Raw genomic sequence first — 21,433 nt, 5'->3', positions numbered from 1 at the left:
GAGAAACCAGGGTGTGTGAAGGCCAAACCACTACACACATGATCATCAGACCATTCACATATACAGTTATGCATAGCCTTATTCAGGTGATTATCTTCTGTGTTGTAGCAACACACAAGAGCATTTGTCCCCCTAGCTCAGTATCATGTATGTGGGGACTGACTAGCCCATGGGTCTCCAGATGTGGTTGGACTGCAGCTTTCATCATCCCTGACTATTGGACAAGCTATCCAATTCCCAAGTTTCCTCATTTCTCATCTTGGACTACGTGTACAAACTCACTCACTGTCAACAGCCACAAAGAGCATCCATAGTCAACCCATCGTCAACCATCACTCAACCATCCAGTCATCCCCCATCAACCCACCCACCATCAACATCCAATGTCCTTGTCCCTTCATGAAGGCGTTTCACCTCACCTGAACCATCAATGTTGATCGCCTGTCATTCCCCGTGAGATAAGTTGAGAGATCCCATAATTGGAATTACCGGTCATTCGTTCCCATCACCACCGAACATAACTCGTGTGACAGGAAACCATAATGACAGCATGTTGCCTTAGAAGGAAATGCACATCTTAAGTGCTCACCCTTTCACCTTGTTAAAGGAACAATAAAGAAGGTGGAAAAGGCTGGGTGTGTGACTCTGACATCATCAATGCATTGCCAGGGACAAATCACTCGACGTAGGCCTGGAAAGGGCTGCTTTAGGAGTTCCATCACGGAGCTGAGCCATAGGTCAAAAGTCCACCTAGAGCTCAAACAGGAAGTGTTTATAGCCCTTCCTGTTGAAGATTTCTAATGAGGAAAAGAGTAGGTCAATCCATATATGCATGAAATGAATAAATATATCAATATATCAATAAATACTCATTGTGATGGCTACAGATTATTCCCAGGACAAAAGGTACCAGGATCCTAAATAGCACTTGCGGAGTGGGCACCTCAAAATAACTCTGTTGGATCAGGCCAAAGGAGTCCCATCTAGTCCAGCATCCTAGTTTCACAATGGAACAACCAGATGCCCCAGGGGAAAGCTGGCAAGCAGGAGCCAAGTGCAAAAGCATCTCTCCCCGCTTGTGATCCTGGTAACATGCTCCCTCAAACAGTGAAGGTAGAATGTTGCCATATGGCCTAGTAGCCTCTCCATTTAGAAATCCACTTGGATAATTAGATGGCCCCTTACTCTGATCTAGCAGTGCTCTCCTTATACTCATATTGTTCGTGATAGAAACAGCCTATGTGTACAGATGCTGTCTATCTCTGAGAAATCAGTCTCTGAGGAATGTCCTCTTTGAGGGCTGCCCGGAGAGGTCTTCTTGGCCTCTTTTAGAAACAGGACTTTAGACTAGATTGAGGGTAGACAATATGCTCTCCTCAATATGTTGTTGTCACACCTCAATATTTTCCCAGATCACATTCACCAGAAAATAACAGGTTGGAGTGATTCAAATTTATATTCTGCGGATACCCTCAGACTAGATGTATCATTTCTCTGATCCAGCTGGGGTCTTCTTATCCTCTTAACATGGTGCTGACACATAAGATGATCTTATCCCAGGCAGTTCACTAGACTAGGCAATTCAGCTCCAAATCACGAGGGTCTTCATTTGTGAGCACCTAAAACATAAGGTTGTTCCTGCTCAGAGTAGACCCATTGAAATGAGTTAATCATGCCCATTCATATCAACAGGTCTACATTGAGCAGGACTCACGTTTGGACAAAAACCCATGGAGTCAACAAGATCAACTAGGAAAGAGAAATCAGAGGATATCGCAGATGAAGACTGAAGAGATATTCAATTTGGTTGATGTGTTCTTATTGGTGTCTTTTGATAAAGGGCGCCATATAATTTGAAAATAATAATAATAATAATAATAATAATAATAATAATAATAATAATAATTTGAAAGGCACACTTAGCAGTTTCAAATTTTCTGAAGCAACATGTGAACCAAGACAGAGTCATCCTTGAAATTTGCAACATATCTGAACTTTGTAATGTAGTTCCCTGGGCAAACAAAGTAGGGAGGGGGTGAAAATAACATGCAATGTGCAAACCATGTGAATATAAGGCAAAAATGCAGGCAAAATGTGCATATCAGGATAAGTTCTCACCCAAATCCTGGTGAATTTTCATGAGTACTGATGTGTCATTGTGAAGAACTGACTAAGATTGGAAGCTTTCCAGAAACAACCAAATACATTTTTGTTCTGACAGGCTTTCCCTGTGACTAGGTAAAGGTAAAGGGACCCCTGACCATTAGGTCCAGTCGTGACCGACTCTGGGGTTGCGTGCTCATCTCGCATTATTGGCCGAGGGAGCCGGCGTATAGCTTCCAGGTCATGTGGCCAGCATGACAAAGCCACTTCTGGCAAACCAGAGCAGCACATGGAAACGCCGTTTACCTTCCCGCTGTAGCGGTTCCTATTTATCTACTTGCATTTTGACGTGCTTTCGAACTGCTAGGTTGGCAGAAGCTGGGACCAAGCAACGGGAGCTCACCCCGTCACAGGGATTCGAACCGCCGCCCTTCTGATCAGCAAGCCCTAGGCTCAGTGGTTTAACCACAGCGCCACCTGGGTCCCTTTCCCTGTGACTATCCACAAGTAAATCATATTGAGACATCAGTTTAGAAGGTAACTAATAAATCAATGGTAATTATATATATATATATATATATATATATATATATATATATATATGCTGAAAGAAGCTGAAATTGATGGCTTAATTCATCTCTAATCATAGGTTCCTGGTCTGTTTCCCTGAGTGTCACACCTCAATATTTTCCTGGATCACATTCACCAGAAAATAACAGGTTGGAGTGATTCAAATTTATATTCTGCGGGAGTCACAGGGTGTAAGGAAGGGGCATCTCAACCTGTTGGTGCCACAGTTCATAATTAGCCTAATATAATCCATTAAGAGAGGTGTAGGCGGAGCAGACCTGAGACATCCTTGCAGTCCTGGTTCCTACGCCAGCTGTATAAAAAAGAGCTCCCAGCTCACCACGCCTCTCGACAAGCCCCTCTCGTCCTTGGCATCGTTCCTTGCCGGCGCTTGAAAAGTTGGGTAAGTCCCCTGTTGAATTATTGCTAATATTATTGGAAGCGGACCAAACAGGGAGGGTATTTTTAAGAGAGAGAAATGGGGTGGAGAGAGGAAGAGAGAAGGAAAGAGAGGGAGAGAATGGCTTGAAATCTATTCCCAAAGGGTGTCTGAGATGCTGTGGGCGTCTCCCCACCTTGAGCCTATTGCAACATTTTGCAGAGCGGAACAGGGCAAAACGAAGCATCGCTTTTCTCCGATAGCATTAGGGCCCCCCCCCATGTGGGTTGTGCGTTCCTTTCATAGATTGTGGGGTTAGAAGGTACCCCAAGGGTCATCGAGTCCAACCTCCTGCAGTGCAGAAACCGCAACTAAAAAATCTTTAACAAGTGGTCATCCAACAACCCCCAGTGAAGGAGAGTCCGCCACCTTCCAAGGTCGTCCATTCCACTGTCAGACAGCTCTTACCGTCAAAAGGTTCTTCCTATTGTTGAGTCGGAATTTCCTTTCTTGTCATTTGAATCCATCGCTTCAGATCCTAGCCTCCGGAGCAGGAGAAAACAAGCCTTGCTTCATGGGGCATTAATTTATTCTGCACTGCTCTATCTTGTTTGCAGTGCTGAAGCAGAGTCCATTTGTAGAGCATAGAATTGGCGCATTGGTTCATTTGGCTCAGTTTACTCTACCAGTGGAAGCTATCCAGGGTTTCGGATGGGGGTCTCTCCCAATCCTACCAGGGGGTGCCAGCGTTTGAAGCTGGGACCTTCTGCATGCAAAGTACCTGCTCTCCTACTGAGTCCCTGCCCTAAAACTAAAGATTCCAGTCCTCATGGAGGGGAGGGGAGAGAATTGGCATAAACAAAACCTGAGGAAGCTGCCTTATTACGGAGTCACTTGGAGCTCCATCTAGCTCAGTCAGTATGGTCTATACTAGCCTTTCTCCACCTTGGGTTCCTAGTTGTTGTTGAACTACAGCTATCAGCATTCCTAGTCAGCATGGCCAGTGGTCAGAGATGATGGGAGTTGTAGTTCAAGAACATCCGGGGACCCGAGTTTGAGGAAGACTGACTTAACAGGAGCTCTCAGGGGTTTCAGGCTTTCCCCAGGGACCTTCTGCATGCTAAGCAAATGCTCTACCACTGAGCAACACTCCTTCCCTCTATTGCTAGGGATGCCCTCCGAATCCTCTTCATCCAAATGCATTAACAATCCTCCATCACCTTCGCCTTCCTCCATATTTGTGCTTTCTATTCCTTCATTCCATGCAGGAGAGGAATGTGCAAATATGCATTTGTTGTTGTTGTTGTTTAGTCGTTTAGTCATGTCTGACTCTTCATGACCCCACGGACCAGAGCACGCCAGGCACTCCTTTCTTCCACTGCCTCCTGCAGTTTGGTCAGACTCATGTTAGTGGCTTTGAGAACACTGTCCAACCATCTCATACTCTGTCGTCCCCTTCTCCTTGTGCCCTCCATCTTTCCCAACATCAGGGTCCTTTCCAGGGAGTCTTCTCTTCTCATGAGGTGGCCAAAGTACTGGAGCCTTAGCTTCAGGATCTGTCCTTCCAGTGAGCACTCAGGGCTGATTTCCTTCAGAATGGATAGGTTTGATCTTCTTGCAGTCCATGGGACTCTCAAGAGTCTCCTCCAGCACCATAATTCAAAAGCATCCATTCATTGGCGATCAGCCTTCTTTATGGTCCAGCTCTCACTTCCATACATCACTATTAGGAAAACCATAGCTTTAACTATACGGACCTTTGTTGGCAAGGTGATGTCTCTGCTTTTTAAGATGCTGTCTAGGTTTGCCATTGCCTTTCTCCCAAGAAGCAGGTGTCTTTTAATTTCGTGACTGCTGTCACCATCTGTAGTGATCATGGAACCCAAGAAAATAAAATCTCTCACTGCCTCCATTTCTTCCCCTTCTATTTGCCAGGAGGTGATGGGACCAGTGGCCATGATCCTAGTTTTTTTTATGTTGAGCTTCAGACCATATTTTGCGCTCTCCTCTTTCACCCTCATTAAGAGGTTCTTTAATTCCTCCTCACTTTCTGCCATCGAGGTTGTGTCAATATGCATTTAGTGATAAGCAATCCCTCTTCACCAGGAGCTCTGGGAACTGTAGCTCTGGGAGAGGAAAAGCAATTCTCAGCCCTCTTAACAATCTACAGCTCCCAGGATTATCTGAAGGAAGGCATGTCTGTTTACAATGCTACCACAGTGCTTTCAATGTATAGTGTGACTTAATAAAGTAACATAAGAACTAGGTATGTCCTCTTTCCCCAGCCTGCCAAGAGGTTCCTAACCTACAAATACTTTGTTTTCCCCAAGCTTCCTTCTCCTGTTTTGCAATTTCCTCAGGAACAGTAGGGATTGTATAAAAGGCCACCCCATCTCATTCTGAATGGCAGAGGGACACCTTTTCTTCTTCTTTTGACTTCCCAAAGAATATGCAAAACATAAGTTAGCAAGTAGCTCATAAGTTTCGGAGAACTCGATGTCTCTCCCGAACTCCTGCCTGACATCAAAGCTGTGGTTTCGCCTTGCAAATTGTCCTTTGTCTGCAGTGCTATGGGGATAATGATTATAATTACCAAGTATCATAACTGGAAGGTTTCCTTTTCCTTTTTCGCCTTTCCAGCATCAACCTCAAACACCCACCAGCATGGCGTACCAGTGCAGACAGCCCTGCCTGCCTCCGCCCATTGGTGTGCCGCAGTGCGCAACTGACAGTGGAGGCACATGCGCCCCGACCTGCGGAGATCCGTGTGCAGAGCCATGTTCGGCTGCATCGTACCAGTCCAAGCAGCCCTGCCTCCCGCCACCTGTCTGCACACCACTGTGCCATACCGAAAGCGCACCAGCGCCCACGTCAACTTGCAATGCCTGTGAAGAGCTCTGCCCTGCTCCCAGTGTGGAGGTGTCTTCTGCTCCATGCGAGCTGCCCACCATCCCAGCCAATGCAGATCCATGCGCTCCCCCCTGTGCGACCCTGTGCAGCAGCTGGGAATGCTCAGGGGCCTCCGCAGCCCCAAGCAGAGAAGCTGTGGGGTCTTACGTGGTGCCGGGCTCCATTGTATCCTTGAATCCATCTGGCCACGTATCAGTGAAGCCAGGCCCTGAGGTTGAAGCAGGGGGCTGCGAGTCTGTGTTTCTGGATACCTACATCCCTCACTTTTCCTAAAAAGCAGCAAGGGGTTTTCGCGGCACTCGGACAGCAAAGGGATTGATCGTGGCAGTAGTTTTTGTGAACTAAGGAGCCACTTGGTCAGATGCATGAAGTATTAACCTCAACTGACAGGTGGTTCTTCAAGGAGTGGGTGGATGGGGGGTCTGGAAGGAAAGGAGGGGAGTTGTAAGGAATGGGTGGGTGGATACGTATCAAGAAGGAGGGTGGATGGATGGAGGAAGGGAGGGCAGGTGGGTGGGCGGGCGGAGGGGTGCATGGCTAGGTAGGTGGATGGAGGAGATAGATGAGGGAGGAGAATGGGTGGGCTGGGGGAAGATGGATTGGGAAAATGGATGGATGGATGGATGGATGGATGGATGGATGGATGGATGGATGGATGGATGGATGGATGGGTAGGAGGAGATGGATCAGGAAGAATGGTGGCTGAGTGGATTGAGATGCATCAGGGAAGAAGGGGGAAGGCAAAAGTAAGGAATAATAGATGGATGAATCAAGAAGGAAGGACCAGATCTCAGCATACTTCAGGCTTGTGGGATCTTCTCTGTTGTTTTCTAGAAGCCCAAAACCCACCAACCAAAACGAGATGCAAAATGGTGGGTTGGGATTATGGTGGAACAAATTCCCTACTGCACCCTTGCTGTGAATTCCTTCCCTTCCACCCAAACTGAATTTTGAAATGATTCCCCTAAGTCCTTCCCTTTGCAGAGCTCACAGCCTTTCTGCTAGAATGGTAGAGATTTAGAGATTAGATTTCAGACTAATCAGGCTGCATTCACCAGCTCTAGGCTTTATGGGCTCTGTGGAACTAAACAAAAACTGTATTTAGCCTTACTTCCTCCTTTTGGTGGACAAATGTATAAAGAGCTACTTTCAGACTATTTACTGCTGCACAAAACCTCAGGCCCACCAGCCATCCCTCAGCCTAGACAGAGGGGTGCAAAATTCGGTTGTGAGGAATTCCTTCCTTCAAGACCCAAAGAACCCAGAAACCTCACAAACATGCTCAGGACTGGTGCAAGAAAATTTGGTGCCTACAGTGAAGAAGATGGCTCCCCCAACACCACAACCACCCAAAAATCCAGGCACAGACGCCAACTGAAGTGGTATCCGAATCTTACCCCAACAGTAGTGACAGGTCCCCAACTTCTGCTACAGGTGAAGGAAACAGGTTAGGGGAGTGGTTGTCCTGCCACACACACAGCCCACCACTGCTGTCCGCCCTCCAGAATCTGCCACCCTGAGGCAGCTGCTTCACTCAACTTCACAGTCGAGACGACCCTGGAAAGGCTTGTCTCCTCCTGTTCCCAACAGTGTTCATTTAGCTCCATGGCTTCTGCTGCTTCTGAGAAGGGATTTTTGGTGGAGGTTTTGACATTCTGCTTTGATGTCATCAGCTGATCATCTCATCCGTGTCGGGAGATCTGTGTCTTGGCCTGCGGAATGAGGAATCGCACCTTTGACGCTGTCTCAACTTGCTATCGCTGCTTTAGCACAAAAATAACTTTGGGAAGCTTTTTGCGGAACTTCTCGTCTGTGCCTACGGCTCCGCAATAAAAAGCTACGTTCTATCACTAAAGTTTCTGGAGGGTGTTTCTTTTGTGTGTTTTTGTTTTTAAAGCTTGCTTTATGGAGTATTCTTCAGAGGGCTGGTTGGGAATGTTTAGCCTACAGAAACAGGGGAAATAGAGTCATAGGTTTGGATCCAACTCACCTAGGCTATGTGCACAGCATGCCTTTAAAGCACATTGCTTCCCCCCAAAGAATTCTGGGACCTGTAGTTTCCCCTTCACTACGGACGGAAGAGAAATTTGCATTTGAAGTTAAATGCATCACATTCACACTTCCTGATACCATGTGAGAACCAAAGCACAGCTATCCTTTGAAATTCGCACTTATCTGAAATTTGTGGTGCAGGTCTCCAAACAACAAAGTTTACAAAAATGTGTGCATTAGAGCATGGTTTCCTAAACTTGGGTCTCCAGGACCAGTGGTCAAGGGATGATGGGAATTGTAGCCCAAAAACAGCTGGAGATCCAAGTTTGGGAAACCCTGCAATAGAGGAAAGTGTGCAGAAAAATGAAGATATTAATGAAAATATTTATAAGTTCATCATATTAGGGGAAATTGCTTGACAGAAATGTGTACGTTAGCCAGAACTTAATGTAAAAATGTGTTTCTTTGGAGAAATTCACCCTAAAACTATTAATCTCCATGAGGATTTTTAAAGCTCACAAATTGCTGTAAAATATGTACTTACTTCCCACCACATTTTGCATGACACGTGAGCTGCAGGTGGAAATAGACCTACTGGGTTCAAAATGGTAGCCTGAGCATTGCCTTAACGCATTGGCTGACATGTGCAGTTGAATCATGACATGGTGCTTATTATTTATAAAATAATATATGTAAATAGATGAACTTATTGTTTCTCTCCAATCCGTGAGTCACTATGGTCTTGATAAATATGTTCCAAATACCACTACATTTGTCCGTACATAATCTTCTTCTGGAAGCGATTTATGGAAAGAGGCCATATTTTTACCCTTCCAGTGTATCAATATCAATCTTTTTGCAGATTTAAGGACACAGAGAATCCATTTATGTTGGCCAATTGTAAAGCCGCATATATTAGGTATATAATTTAAGATTATGTTATCTTCTGAAATTTTTAACCCTTTTCCCATAATAAGAGTTATATAGCCAATATTTTCCCCCAAAAAAATTGCCAGCACTGAGCACTGTATAAACACATGTTTCCAAAGAGGCACTTCCCTTATTGCATCCCCAACGGCTTGTTGCCACTGGCAGATCTGCTTTTTCCTGTCTGTCTGTGGTGGGTAAAAAGAAAAGAAATAAAAAGTTAAAAACTGAGGGGGGAGCAGAATAGAATGGAGCACCCTCAAATGGATGTCTGGAATCTGAAAAACCACTTTCCATAGTGCGACCTTTTCTTACAGGTCATAGATCAGAAAATTTTTAGTCACAGATCAGAAAAATCTATAAAACGTTGAGATGTCTAGGAATCATTCCCACTTGCCAGAGCTTGCTGCTCTTCACCTTTTCTGCAACCAAAGCTTGTAGGGATCTAAGGCTTAGTGTGTTGTTGTTTTTAACATCTTTGTTTGCAGGCATCTGAGAGGCATCCTCTAATCAGGCAACTTATTCCCTCAACATTCCCACTGAGAGGAATTAGCTGGATCTAATCCACTAATGAGAGGGTGCAGGCAAGCAGGTTGGGGCACTTAAGGAAAAATGCCTTTCATCATCATTTAAAGAACGAAAGAAAACAAAAACTTCCTCGCTCTCATTTTCCCGGGAAGCCACAAAGCCAGTGCAAACTCACTCTTTCAAAATCACCCGGGGGGCATTGACTCTGAAATCCATCCCCCCAAAAGGGTGTGGTTTTCCAAAAGATTTCACAGAAGGTTGTGGGGTCACGTAAGGTCTTATGTTGCTAGCTCCGGCCTGTTGAGTTGTCATGGGCTGGCTGGACACAGATGGATGGTGCAAGGAACCAAATGGGGAACCCCCAAAGGATAAAGGCTCAGAGCCTGGGGATTGGTGGTGGGGTGATGAGTGGTCAGAGGGAGGAGGAGGAGGAGGAGGAGGAGGAGGAGGAGGAGGAGGAGGAGTTTGGATTTGATATCCCGCTTTATCACTACCCGAAGGAGTCTCAAAGCGGCTACCATTCTCCTTTCCCTTCCTCCCCCACAACAAACACTCTGTGAGGTGACTGGGGCTGAGAGACTTCAGAGAAGTATGACTAGCCCAAGGTCACCCAGCAGCTGCATGTGGAGGAGCGGGGAAGCGAACCCGGTTCCCCAGATTACGAGTTTACCGCCCTTAACCACTACACCACGCTGGAGGAGGAGTTTTCAGAAGCTGAAGAGGTAACAGCATTTAGTGAGCAGGAAGATGCTGTGGCAGAGAGAATCAGAATCAAAGACGGAAACAGAAGGGACCAAGAGATACTCTGAAATATTGAGTCAGCACTTCCTGAATCATATTTCCGGGACACATTGAATTGTTAATTGTGGATTAAACTGGTTTATTTATTTTTTCCTCTAACCCAGCCCATCATTCCATAGTAAGCATCCATCCATCATGAGATCAGCCAATAATAGGTGGTTGCCACAGATAACAAAGCTAGAAATTTAAATAAAGCATGAATATTTAAATGAGGGGTTAATTGGTTTAAATATCAAAGGGTATTCAACATTCCTTACACTTAGAATAGATGCTTGAAATTAATGCTTCGAGACTGGGGGTCAGATGCAATGCTCACCCTATTGAAATTAATAGACACAAGTACAGTGGAACCTCGGTTTATGAACACCTCGGTTTACGAATTTTCGGTTTACGAACGCCGCGGACCCATCTGGAACGGATTAATTCACTTTCCATTACTTTCAATGGGAAAGTTCGCTTCAGTTTATGAACGCTTCAGTTTATGAACAGACTTCTGGAACCAACTGTGTTCATAAACTGAGGTACCACTGTAACTTGGGCTCATTCATTTCAGTGGGTCTACTCCAAGTACAACTTGAACCACTGGTATATCACAAATTACTGTCTTTGCAATTGTTCAAGATAAAACCTATTTTGGAAAGAAACCACCTTTGCCATTTTTAGGGACGTTTGTTTGTTTACAGAGAGTCGCCTTGGTGATGTTATCTTGTGTCAGTTACATCCATTTCAGGCTGCTGTGTCAGAGCAAATGGGGCACTGGTGCACAAACTGGGGTGGGATCTGCAAAGTGAGCCAGTGAAATCAGCCTTCTACCTGGGTTTGCACGCAGACGTTAAGGATGAGCTGGCAAGAGGTCCTAAACCGCGAACTATGGATGAGTTAAGCAAAGCGGCGCTAGCAGTGGGGGTGAGACAGGAATCCAGATGGAATGACAAACAAGCGACGCGCGCAGCAAAACCTTGGTTCCCACGCTCCCAGGACAGACCACATCACCAAACCCCACCCCAGGGCCCGCCCCCAGACCCGCCCAGACCAAGCCCAGAGCCGGAACCGATGGAGATCGGTGGAGCGCGCGCGCGGGCTTTTCAAACCCCGGCGGCGCCAAGACGCAAGGAGGGAAGGGGCGGGAATTGCTTTCTCTGCAACTCCCCCCGGCATCGCGTCAGAGACTGCCCTCATCGCAGAGAGTGGCAAGGAAAGGCGGGAACGGTTGTACCTTCCCCCACTGAAGCAGCACCACAGCAGGGAAACGAGACAGCCTGGCTGCAGGAGACAAGGGGCAGCAGCCAGGCACAGTCAGCAGACAACAGCCCCAGCCCGCCCACCCGCACAGAGAGGAGCAGAGCCAGCCCACCCCTCCCAGAGCAGGAGTGGTTCTGGAAGTCACGCTAACGCTCCCAAATGGCTATCCCCTGACGGTCCTCGCCTTAATTGACAGTGGTGCCTCAGCCAACTTCTTCTCGAGAAACTTTGCAGAAGAGCACCAGATCCAGCTTCTGCAGCTGGATTTTCCCCTGCACGTAGCCACCATTGACGGCAGAGAGTTGCTGGGAGGGGCCATCACTCATCAAACCCCCCCCCCCATGAGAATGACGGTGGGAAGGCACTCAGAGACACTGGCTTTCAACGTCACAACCATCTCAGACCCCCCCATCGTTTTGGGAATGAGCTGGCTGGCGCGCCACGACCCCTCCATAAGTTGGCACCAGAGATGCATCACGTTTGGGTCGGACTTTTGTCTAGAACATTGCATGCAGCACCAACCAGGGGAGGGGCCTCCAATAGCCACGGTGGCCACCATGCATGTCAAAGGGGGTGAGGCGATACCCAAGCAGTACTGGGACCTGCAGGAGGTCTTCAGCGAAGCGGAGTCCGACCACCTACCCCCACACAGGTCTTTCGACTGCCAGATCAACCTGGTGCCAGGGGCAACGATACCCCCAGCCAAGCTGTACGCCATGTCAGATCAGGAACTGGAGGATTTGCGTGCGTTCATAGACAAGAACCTCAAACGGGGGTTCATCAGAGAAAGCAAGGCAGCAGGGGGCAGCCCGGTCTTCTGGGTGGACAAGAAAGACACGCAACAGCGCCGTCTGGTGGTGGATTTCAGAAGGCTCAATTCAGTGACAGAGCCAGTGGCTTTCCCCATGCCCAGAGTGGACAATCTCCTGACAGCGGCACGCAGGGGCAAGATTTTCACCAAGCTAGACCTGAGGGGGGCGTACAACTTGATCAGGATCCGGGAAGGCGATGAGTGGAAAACCATGATGTTCATGCCTCTGGGCTCTTTTGAATATCTGGTGATGCCCTTCGGGTTGCAAGGGGGCTCAGCATGCTTCCAGGCCTTCATGCACCACGTCCTGGGGTCCCTTCTCTTCAAGAACTGCTTGGTCTTCCTGGATGACATCCTTATCTATTCCGCTGACCCAGTGCAACATGTGAAGGATGTCAGGGAGGTGTTGCAACGCCTGAAGGAGAACCACCTGTATGTGAAGCTGGAGAAGTGCAAGTTTCACACCAGGGAAGTGGACTTCCTGGGCTACAAACTGTCAGACAAGGGACTGGCGATGGACAAGGACAAGGTGCAGGCCATCCTGGACTGGCACAGCCCCAGGACGCGCAAAGATGCCCAACGCCTCCTAGGATTCGCCAATTTCTACAGGAAATTCATCAAGAACTTCTCGCGGGTTACGGCTCCCATCACGGACTGCCTGAGAGGCAAGCAGAAGTTCAGGTGGACGCCAAAGGCGCAAGCAGCGTTCGAAAGCCTCAAGAGGGTGTTCGCGTCCGACCAGAACATGTTCCACGTGGTGCAGGATGCGCCCCTACGCGTGGAGACAGACGCTTCATACCGGGCGTTGGGAGCGATCCTGTTGCAACTGGACGCCAACAGAGAGTGGAGACCTTGTGCCTTCTTCTCCAGGAAGCTGACACAGCCTGAACGCAACTACACGGTGTTTGATAGGGAACTTCTTGCGATCCACGCTGCTTTCCAGCACTGGCGACACTTCCTGGTGGGCGCCAAGCACCCCATCCAGGTGTGCACAGACCACAAGAACCTGGAGTTCTGGAGAACGGCCAGGGTGCTCAACCAGCGACAGATACGGTGGGCAGAGTTCTTCTCGAACTTCAACTTCTCCATCCACTACATCCCGGGGGAGCAGAATGTCAGGGCGGATGCCCTCTCCCGCAAACCAGAGTACATGGAGCAGGAGTTGCCACCAGCGCCCAGGCACATTTTCCCCCCATCAGCATGGTCCTGCGGAGCAGCAGTGGTGAGCGAGGCAGAACTCACAGCACTGACGGCGGCATCTTCAGAGAGCTGCGAGGGGGGAGGGAGCAGGCTAAAGACTTTGAGGAAAGGAGGGGTTTGCTTTTTTACAGGGGAGCCCTGTACCTGCCCACCAAACAGCTGAGAGGTAAGGTCCTCAAGCAGATGCACGACAACCCAATGGCGGGTCATTTCGGAAGGGACAAAACCACTCACCTAGTCATGAGACACTTCTGGTGGCCAGGGGTGCGGGAGGATGTTCGGGATTATGTAAGGGGATGTGACACCTGCCAGCGAGCAAAGGTGGTCAGAGCGCCACCAGCAGGTTTGCTGGAGCCATTAGCCACACCGCACAGGCCGTGGGAAGTAGTGTCCATGGACTTCATCACAGACCTGCCGTCGTCCAGGGGCAAGACCGCAGTGTTGGTGGTGGTGGACCTCATGTCCAAAATGTGCCACTTTATACCGTGTGCCAGGGCGGTCTCGGCAGAAGAGACGGCCAAACTGTTTGTTGACCACGTATTCAGACTGCATGGATTGCCTTTAAGAGTTATTTCGGATCGTGGCCACCAATTTGTTTCCAGGTTCTGGCGGCGGCTAATGAACCTCCTGCAGGTGGAGGTCAGTTTGTCTACGGCTCGGCACCCGCAGACCAATGGACAGGCGGAGCGGGTCAACGCCATTCTGCAGCAGTACCTGAGATGTTACGTCAGCCAGAGGCAAACGGACTGGGTGGATCGCCTGCCACTGGCAGAATTTGCCTACAACAATGCGGTGCACGTCTCCACAGGGGTGTCGCCCTTTAAGGCCAACTACGGGCGCGACCTCAGATCTTTCCCGGAGAGGGAGGGGGAGGAGGAGGAAGAGGGCCCACAGGCAGAGGATTGGGCAGAGGACCTGGAGACGGTGCACCAGCAGCTCAGAGAACACTTGGAGAGGGCCAAGGAGGCGTACAAGAAGGGGGCAGATCACCACAGGCGACCGGGAGAGGTCATCAGGGTGGGGGACAAGGTTTGGTTATCCTCGGAAGGTCTTCCCACCAGGGGGCGATGCAAGAAGTTAGCACCCAGGAGGCTGGGCCCCTTCACGGTCACACAACAGGTCAACCCGGTAGCCTTCAGGCTAGCACTGCCTGAGGACATGAGAGTGCACCCAGTGTTTCATAGATCGCTGCTGTCGCCGTACAGAGAAAGTACCAGGTTCAGGGACAGCGATCAGCCTCCAGAGGGAGGGGGGGAGACGGGAGACGCCCGACAGCTCAATGAGGCAACTGAGATTTTAGACTCAAGGAGAGGGGTGAGAGGGCTGGAGTACCTGATAGCATGGGAGGACACTCCGCCGTCCCACAATGAGTGGATACCGGCCACGGAAGTACCTGAGGAATTTTTAGTGGAAGAGTTCCACGCCCTGTTCCCCCACAGGCCCAAGCCCTGGCACATGGAAAGGGAGGGAGAGGGGGAGGGGCGGGAGGAAGGGATCGCAGGCAGCAGCTCTCCATGGAGATGGGAGGCGGAATTTGAGGATACGGAAGAAGAGGTGTGGGTTTCACCGAGGTCGACTACGTCAGAGGCAGGAGAGGACTGGCAGAACATTTTTACTCCCACCAGCTCTGACGCCACTGACTTCTTGGGATTCCCGTCTTCTCAGGGGGAAGGAGAAAGATCGCAGGATTGGGGGGAAATTTTTACACCCACAGGCTCGGATGCCACAGACTTCTTGGGGTTTCACTCGTCCCCAGCAAGCAGAGAGCCCCTAGGGAGGGGGGGAGAGGAGCCTGGGAGGGGGGTGGATGTGAGGGACAAGGGATACAGGGAAGTCCCTCCCATCTTAAGTTCCAGCCCATCCCCAAGCGCTGGAGAGAGTAAGGAGAGCTCTGCCTCCAGCGGAGAGTCAGGAAGTGGTGTCCGAGGCTCAGGCAAGGTTGGGGAGCCCATGCCTCAGGTGGGACAGGAAGTTGGACGCACGGGGGGGAGGCCAATCCCCCCAACTCCCGAATTGCGACGCAAACGTAGGGGGAAGAGGTTGGGTCTGCCAAAGCTTTGGTGCTGGAAGAAAACGCGCCAATCGCCATTCGGAGGTTCTGACACCTCACCTTAAGGATGCATTTTTACCGCTCTGAACACTGTAAATAATCAGCACTTAATAAAAGCCTTAAAAGACCATGCTGGAGTCGTTACTCTAGAGTAGCCATATCAGGCCCTCTGACAACAACACTTCCTCCTCCTGAAACTCATCCGTGGGAAAAGTGGGACCAAGTTCTGGAGATGGCACTACCATCAACAGCAGCTGAGCTGTGCTTTGCCACACCTTGCCTCACCCCATAATTATTGTGCCGTTTAGGGACGATCAAAAAGGCATGAAGATAAGCTTCGAGCCGGCAGAAGGGACAGGCGATGCTCCTGGTGGCAATTAACGCCATAAAAAGGGGACATGAAAGCGGAATCAGCCAGAGGGGGCTCCTTTCTTGGCTCGCAGTCTCCCGCCCAAGCCATTGAGATCCTGGCCTCAGATTGCAAAGGGGGGCCCACCAGGTAGGCACCTGTCTTCATAAAAAAGCCATCATTATGTCAAGTAGCATGTTTGAGGCTAACCAAGTTAATAAGGAGCCGTCACCCCAAGCTAACGAGAGGCATCCTAATTACATGGATATCCTTCTGCTCCTCCACGGAACTGAGCATAGGAGGAAAGGCGGGCTCCCTTTTACCAACATGACAGCTCTGTCATGAACTACACTAGCCCAAATTTGCCCCAGAATGGAAGTTACATGATTCACTGTTGCCACAATTGCCTTTGGATGGCTTCATTCAAAATAGGTCCATTGAAATGAATGAATGAATGAATGAATGAATGAATGCAAGTTTGGGCCGTTAATTTCAACAGATCCGCTCTGTGTAAAACTCAGATGAATAGCACCCTTTTGCCCTTTTTCTGTTTTTACTTTTGCTTTTATGTATCCCACTTTGAAATATCTTTTTTGTGATTCAGCAGTAGAGAAATGTTCTTGTTTAGTCGCCTTAGTCGTGCTAGACTCTCCCTGACCCCATGAACCAGAGCATGCCTTGGAAACTCTCACTTCCTTCTCAAAGCTTCTCCTTTTTTATGTCCATAGAGTTTTCTTGGCAAAATACTGGAGTGGTTTGCCACTTCCTTCTCCAGGTGGATCACATTTAGTCTAAACTCTCGGCTATGACCTGTTCATCTTGGGTGGCCCTGCACGGCATAGCTCATAGCTTCTGGGAGTTATTCAAGCCCCTTCGCCACGACAAGGCAGTGATCCGTGAAGGGGAGAGAAATGTACCTATCAACAAATTTATTATTATTATTATTATTATTATTATTATTATTATATTTATACCCTGCCCATCTGGCTGGGTTTCCCCCACCACTCTGGGTGGCTTTCAACAAGTACCAAAATATCACAGATTAAAAACTTCCCTAAACAGGGCTGCCTTTAGGTGTTTTCTAAATGTCAGTAGTTGTTTATCTCCTTGACCTCCGATGGAAGGGCGTTCCACAGGGCAGGCGCCACCACCGAGAAGGCCCTCTGCCTGGTTCCCTGTAGCTTTGCTTCTCGCAGTGAGGGAACCACCAGAAGGCCCTCGGCGCTGGATCTCAGTGTCCGGGCTGAACAGTGGGGGTGGAGACACTCCAGGTATACTGGACCGAGGCCGATTACGGCTTTAAAGGTCAGCACCAACACATTGAATTGTGCTCGGAAACGTACTGGGATATTAAGCAGGAAGGTGTGGGGACGGCTACTTAGAGTAGCATGGGTGTGGAATTCAGAGAGGTTAAATCTGAGAAATGAGTGTGCTCAACAGCATCTCAGGGACTAGGAGACTTGGGAAATGTTGCCTGGTGTATATACCAAGGATTTGGGTAGCCTGGGAAAATTGGTTTCCTGAAGATCCCTGGCACCTGTCGGATGCTGCCATTGCAATTTTTACAGACCCAGGAAAGGAGGGATGGGTCGTCCCTACCACCACTGTAAGTATGGCAAGACAAGAGAAGTGGGGCAGTGCATAGGGCCTCATGGAATGGAAGTTAAGGAGGCATTGAATCATAGAATCATAGAGTTGGAAGAGACCACAAGGGCCATCCAGTCCAACCCCCTGCCAAGCAAGAAACACCATCAAAGCATTCCTGACAGGTGGCTGTCAAGCCTCCGCTTAAAGACTTCCAAAGAAGGAGACTCCACCACACTCCTTGGCAGCAAATTCCACTGTCGAACAGCTCTTACTGTCAGGAAGTTCTTCCTAATGTTTAGGTGGAATCTTCTTTCTTGTAGTTTGAATCCATTGCTCCGTGTCCGCTTCTCTGGAGCAGCAGAAAACAACCTTTCACCCTCAATCCCACTATGCTACCATCCAGGGATGAGCAAATCCATCCATTTCAATTTCTCTCCATTTCTCATTTTGACAAGACTAAATTGACTTCTCTACCTCACTTTGCAATTTTTAAAAGTCCTCGTGAAAACGTATCCCAATTTTTGTACCAATTTCTCCTACCGTAGCGTACACATATCTGCATGCTATTTTGCCTAATACACCCTTTTAAGCAATGTAATTTCTCTTAATATAATGCATTTCTGTATTTTATTTTCACTGATATGTGCATTTTGATCCATGCATTCCCCTGGTATTCCCCTCCCCCCCCCTTGCGCACACGAGAACTGCATTGCAAAATTCAGAAAAGTGCAAATTTCAGTTCACACATTGTTCCGTAAAGTGCAGTTTAGCAAAGTTCACCTTAAAAAGCAAACTGAATCTAATTCCCCCCTGTCTCTTCATCACTAGCAGTGTGTGTGTGTGTGTGTGTGGTTGCATTCGGCCCCAATACATTGATTTAACAAATTAGAACAGAGGAAAGAACAGTCCAACAATCTATTGGTGCTGGGAAATTAGCTGATTTTATTGCCATTCACCTGCCTGTGAGGGTGAGGAAACCTGTCATGGTATTTTGAGCTTTTCACATTAGCATGGCAGGGTCCTGACGTCTCAAGGAGGAGATTCCAGACAGGAGCTCAGTTGGTCAACGAGACTCCCTGAAATGCTGGGGTGATGCAGCAGGGCTGTATAGGATGGGATGAAGCAAAACCCAAACATTTTTGGAGAAAGCAAAATGTCAAAGCAGAGTGCAGAGAGGACTGGCTTCGATGGCGTCAGCGAGGTCCGGCAGGTGATCAATGTGGAATTGCTTTGGCGGGGAGCTCCCCTCGGTTTTCCAGCGGCCGAGAAAGAACATCATCAACAGCAGCCCTTGGGAGGTTGCTTGGTTTGGGGGGGACACTTTACAACCGGAGGACAGCAGGGGACCGTTTTGGGGGGACACTTCACGGCTGGGGGGCAGCACGGGGCAGTTTTGGGGGGACATTTGGTGGGGGGTGCCTTGCAGCCTTGCTTGCACTGGGACATGTTTCCAAAAGTGGGTGGATAAACCTGCAGAGACAGAATGAAGGAACAAATAAGAATTTAGGGGAGCAAAAAAGGTTAATCTTATCCCCAACTCCAATTCCCAACAGGGGCTAGCCAGACACTTCTGATAAGCCCTGTGAGAAGGGTGTGGCAGTGACAGCCCTCCCCTTTTGATTTCTCTCCCATCAATTGAGATTCTGAGATACACTGCCTCTGGCCCTGGAGGCTCCATTCCCAACCAGAAACCTTAGTGCAGTGGTAGAGCACTTGCTCGGCATGCAGAAGGGCTGAGAATGTAGAAGATAGTGTTGTCTACAGGGACTGGCAGCGTCTCTTCAGGGTTTCAGGCAGGGGCGGTGCCCGACCTACATGGAGTTGCTGGGGGTTAAACCTGAATCCTTCTGCATGCCAAGCAGCTGCTCTGCCTACTGAGCCAAGGCGTCCATCCAAGCCAGCACCCTGGCTCCTTCCCTCCACAATGGTAGGCCAACCAGATGCTTCTAGGAAGCCCACAGCCAGTGCATGAAGGTAGCAGAACCTGGAAACCTTCTGCATGCCAAGCAGGTGTTCCACTGAAGCTCCAACTATGGCACGGAGTGGGACGTCCCTCTCAGAGGGGTGCACTCTAGGACTTTCCAAAACTTGGGAACCAACCGTGAGGTGGCACTGTGGTTACCAGATCGATTCCCCTGAGGAAAAATCTTGAGGAAATCCAGTAAACGGATTATTTAAATCCCACCTCCATGCAAAGAGATAAGTATGCCACCTCGCTTGAGATTCTCATGGTGTTGCCTCATGTTCCAGCCCGGGGCTGCGTTGCAGAACGCCATGGACTGAAAGAAGCGATTTCCACATCATGCCAGTCTCTGTGGAGATTGTATCTATCGACAGCCCTCTTTCCAAAACCCCACAGAGGAAAACAGCGAGGATACACAGCTAATCTGCACCGTGGGACTTACCCAAATTCACAAGACGGAGCAAAGAGGTGAAGCCGACCCAATGGATTGAGGAGCGAGGAGCTGCCAGCCTCTCTTTTATACCCGATTCCAAACTGTCTCTTCCGAGCAGAGAAATGTGGACAGGAGACATTGCAGCTGCTCAATTATCTAATTGACCCAAGGTAAACAGCATTTCCGTGCACTGCTCTGGTTTGCCAGAAGCGGTTTAGTCATGCTGGCCACATGACCCGGAAGCTGTACACCGGCTCCCTCGGCCAATAGAGCGAGGTGAGCGCCACAACCCCAGAGTCGTCCGCGACTGGACCTAATGGTCAGGGGTCCCTTTACCTTTTTATTTTAAACATTTTTTTTCAGTTCATTATATATCATTTCCCAGAATGCTTTTTATTACCTTACAAGACCACCACATAAACGGTGCCTTCGTACATGTTTCATCTGTTGTGGAATATTTACCGCTTAGGTCTGGTGTGTTGAGGGACGGTGACAATTTCTTTCCTGTCATGGTGGAGCCCCTTTTCGGCTTCAACCAGACCCGGGAATCGGACTGCAGCTTGTCTGCCTATTTGGCCAATGGTAGATTTCCAGGAGGGTCCTGAGTAAAAAAAAATTCTGAAAAGGGGGCAGCAGGCCAAATAACTTTGGGAAGCTCTGGTCTAGACAATACTGGTCTAGACATTGTTGGACAATGGACTAAATATGAGGCAGGTTCCTCTGTTCCTTTTAGAAGAAGCTCTTTCTTCAGAACAATGAGGACTAGAATATTACTTTATCTTGAGGGGTAAGATCTACGAAAGAGCACTGACTTTTCATGCAAAAGGTCCTAGGCAGCTAGACTGGTGACTGGGAGTGGCTGCCAAGAGCACATAACACCGGTCCTGAAAGACCTACATTGGCTCCCAATACGTTTCCGAGCACAATTCAAAATGTTGGTGCTGACCTTGAAAGCCCTAAATGGCCTCGGTCCAGTATACCTGAAGGAGCGTCTCCACCCCCATCGCTCAGCCTGGACACTGAGGTCCAGCGCCGAGGGCCTTCTGGCGGTTCCCTCACTGCGAGAAGTGAAGTTACAGGGAACCAGGCAGACGGTCTTCTCGGTGGTGGCACCTGCCCTGTGGAACGCCCTCCCATCAGATGTCAAGGAAATAAGCAACTATCCTACTTTTAGAAGGCATCTGAATGCAGCCCTGTTTAGGGAAGTTTTTAAATGTTTATGTTTTATTATGTTTTTAATATTCTGTTGGGAGCCGCCCAGAGTGGCTGGGGAAACCCAGCCAGATGGGCAGGGTATAAATTCACACCAGCAGAAGTTTTTCTTCCAAAGCAAACAGTGGACCTGATCTATGAGCCCATTTGCATGTGCCAAATGTCTCCATCCACGCAGAGAGGCATGCTTTCATGTTTCCAGGAGCTGGAAAGAACAATCACTTGATAATGGGAGGTGAATCATCTCCGTGTGGTTAAGATCTTCTCACTGAGCCAACCACCAATTACGGCATGGAATTCTCTGTTGTTGTTGTTTAGTCGTTTAGTCGTGTCCGACTCTTCGTGACCCCATGGACCATAGCACGCCAGGCACTCC

General features: G+C 48.9%; 1 protein-coding gene and 1 long non-coding RNA gene across 2 annotated transcripts; one reads left to right on the top strand and one right to left on the bottom strand.

Annotated features, from left to right (window-relative positions):
- The first annotated feature begins 2,875 nt into the window (after positions 1–2,875).
- Positions 2,876–6,395, top strand: LOC118076364 (small proline-rich protein 2B-like). Its single transcript, XM_035099067.2, has 2 exons — positions 2,876–3,076; positions 5,693–6,395. Exon 2 carries the CDS (start codon positions 5,717–5,719, stop codon positions 6,233–6,235), a length of 519 nt encoding a protein of 172 aa, XP_034954958.2. The 5' UTR covers positions 2,876–3,076; positions 5,693–5,716; the 3' UTR covers positions 6,236–6,395.
- Positions 6,396–18,371: 11,976 nt separating this feature from the next.
- LOC118076362 (uncharacterized) lies at positions 18,372–19,951 on the bottom strand. The gene is made up of 2 exons (XR_004691489.2): positions 19,855–19,951; positions 18,372–18,919 (listed from the first exon to the last, which is right to left on the bottom strand). It is a non-coding gene; the product is annotated as an uncharacterized LOC118076362 (long non-coding RNA).
- Positions 19,952–21,433: the final 1,482 nt, after the last annotated feature.

Source organism: Zootoca vivipara, chromosome 17, assembly GCF_963506605.1.
Source record: "Zootoca vivipara chromosome 17, rZooViv1.1, whole genome shotgun sequence".
Classification (NCBI taxonomy): domain Eukaryota; kingdom Metazoa; phylum Chordata; class Lepidosauria; order Squamata; family Lacertidae; genus Zootoca; species Zootoca vivipara.
This window is presented reverse-complemented; position numbering and strand designations above follow the sequence as displayed.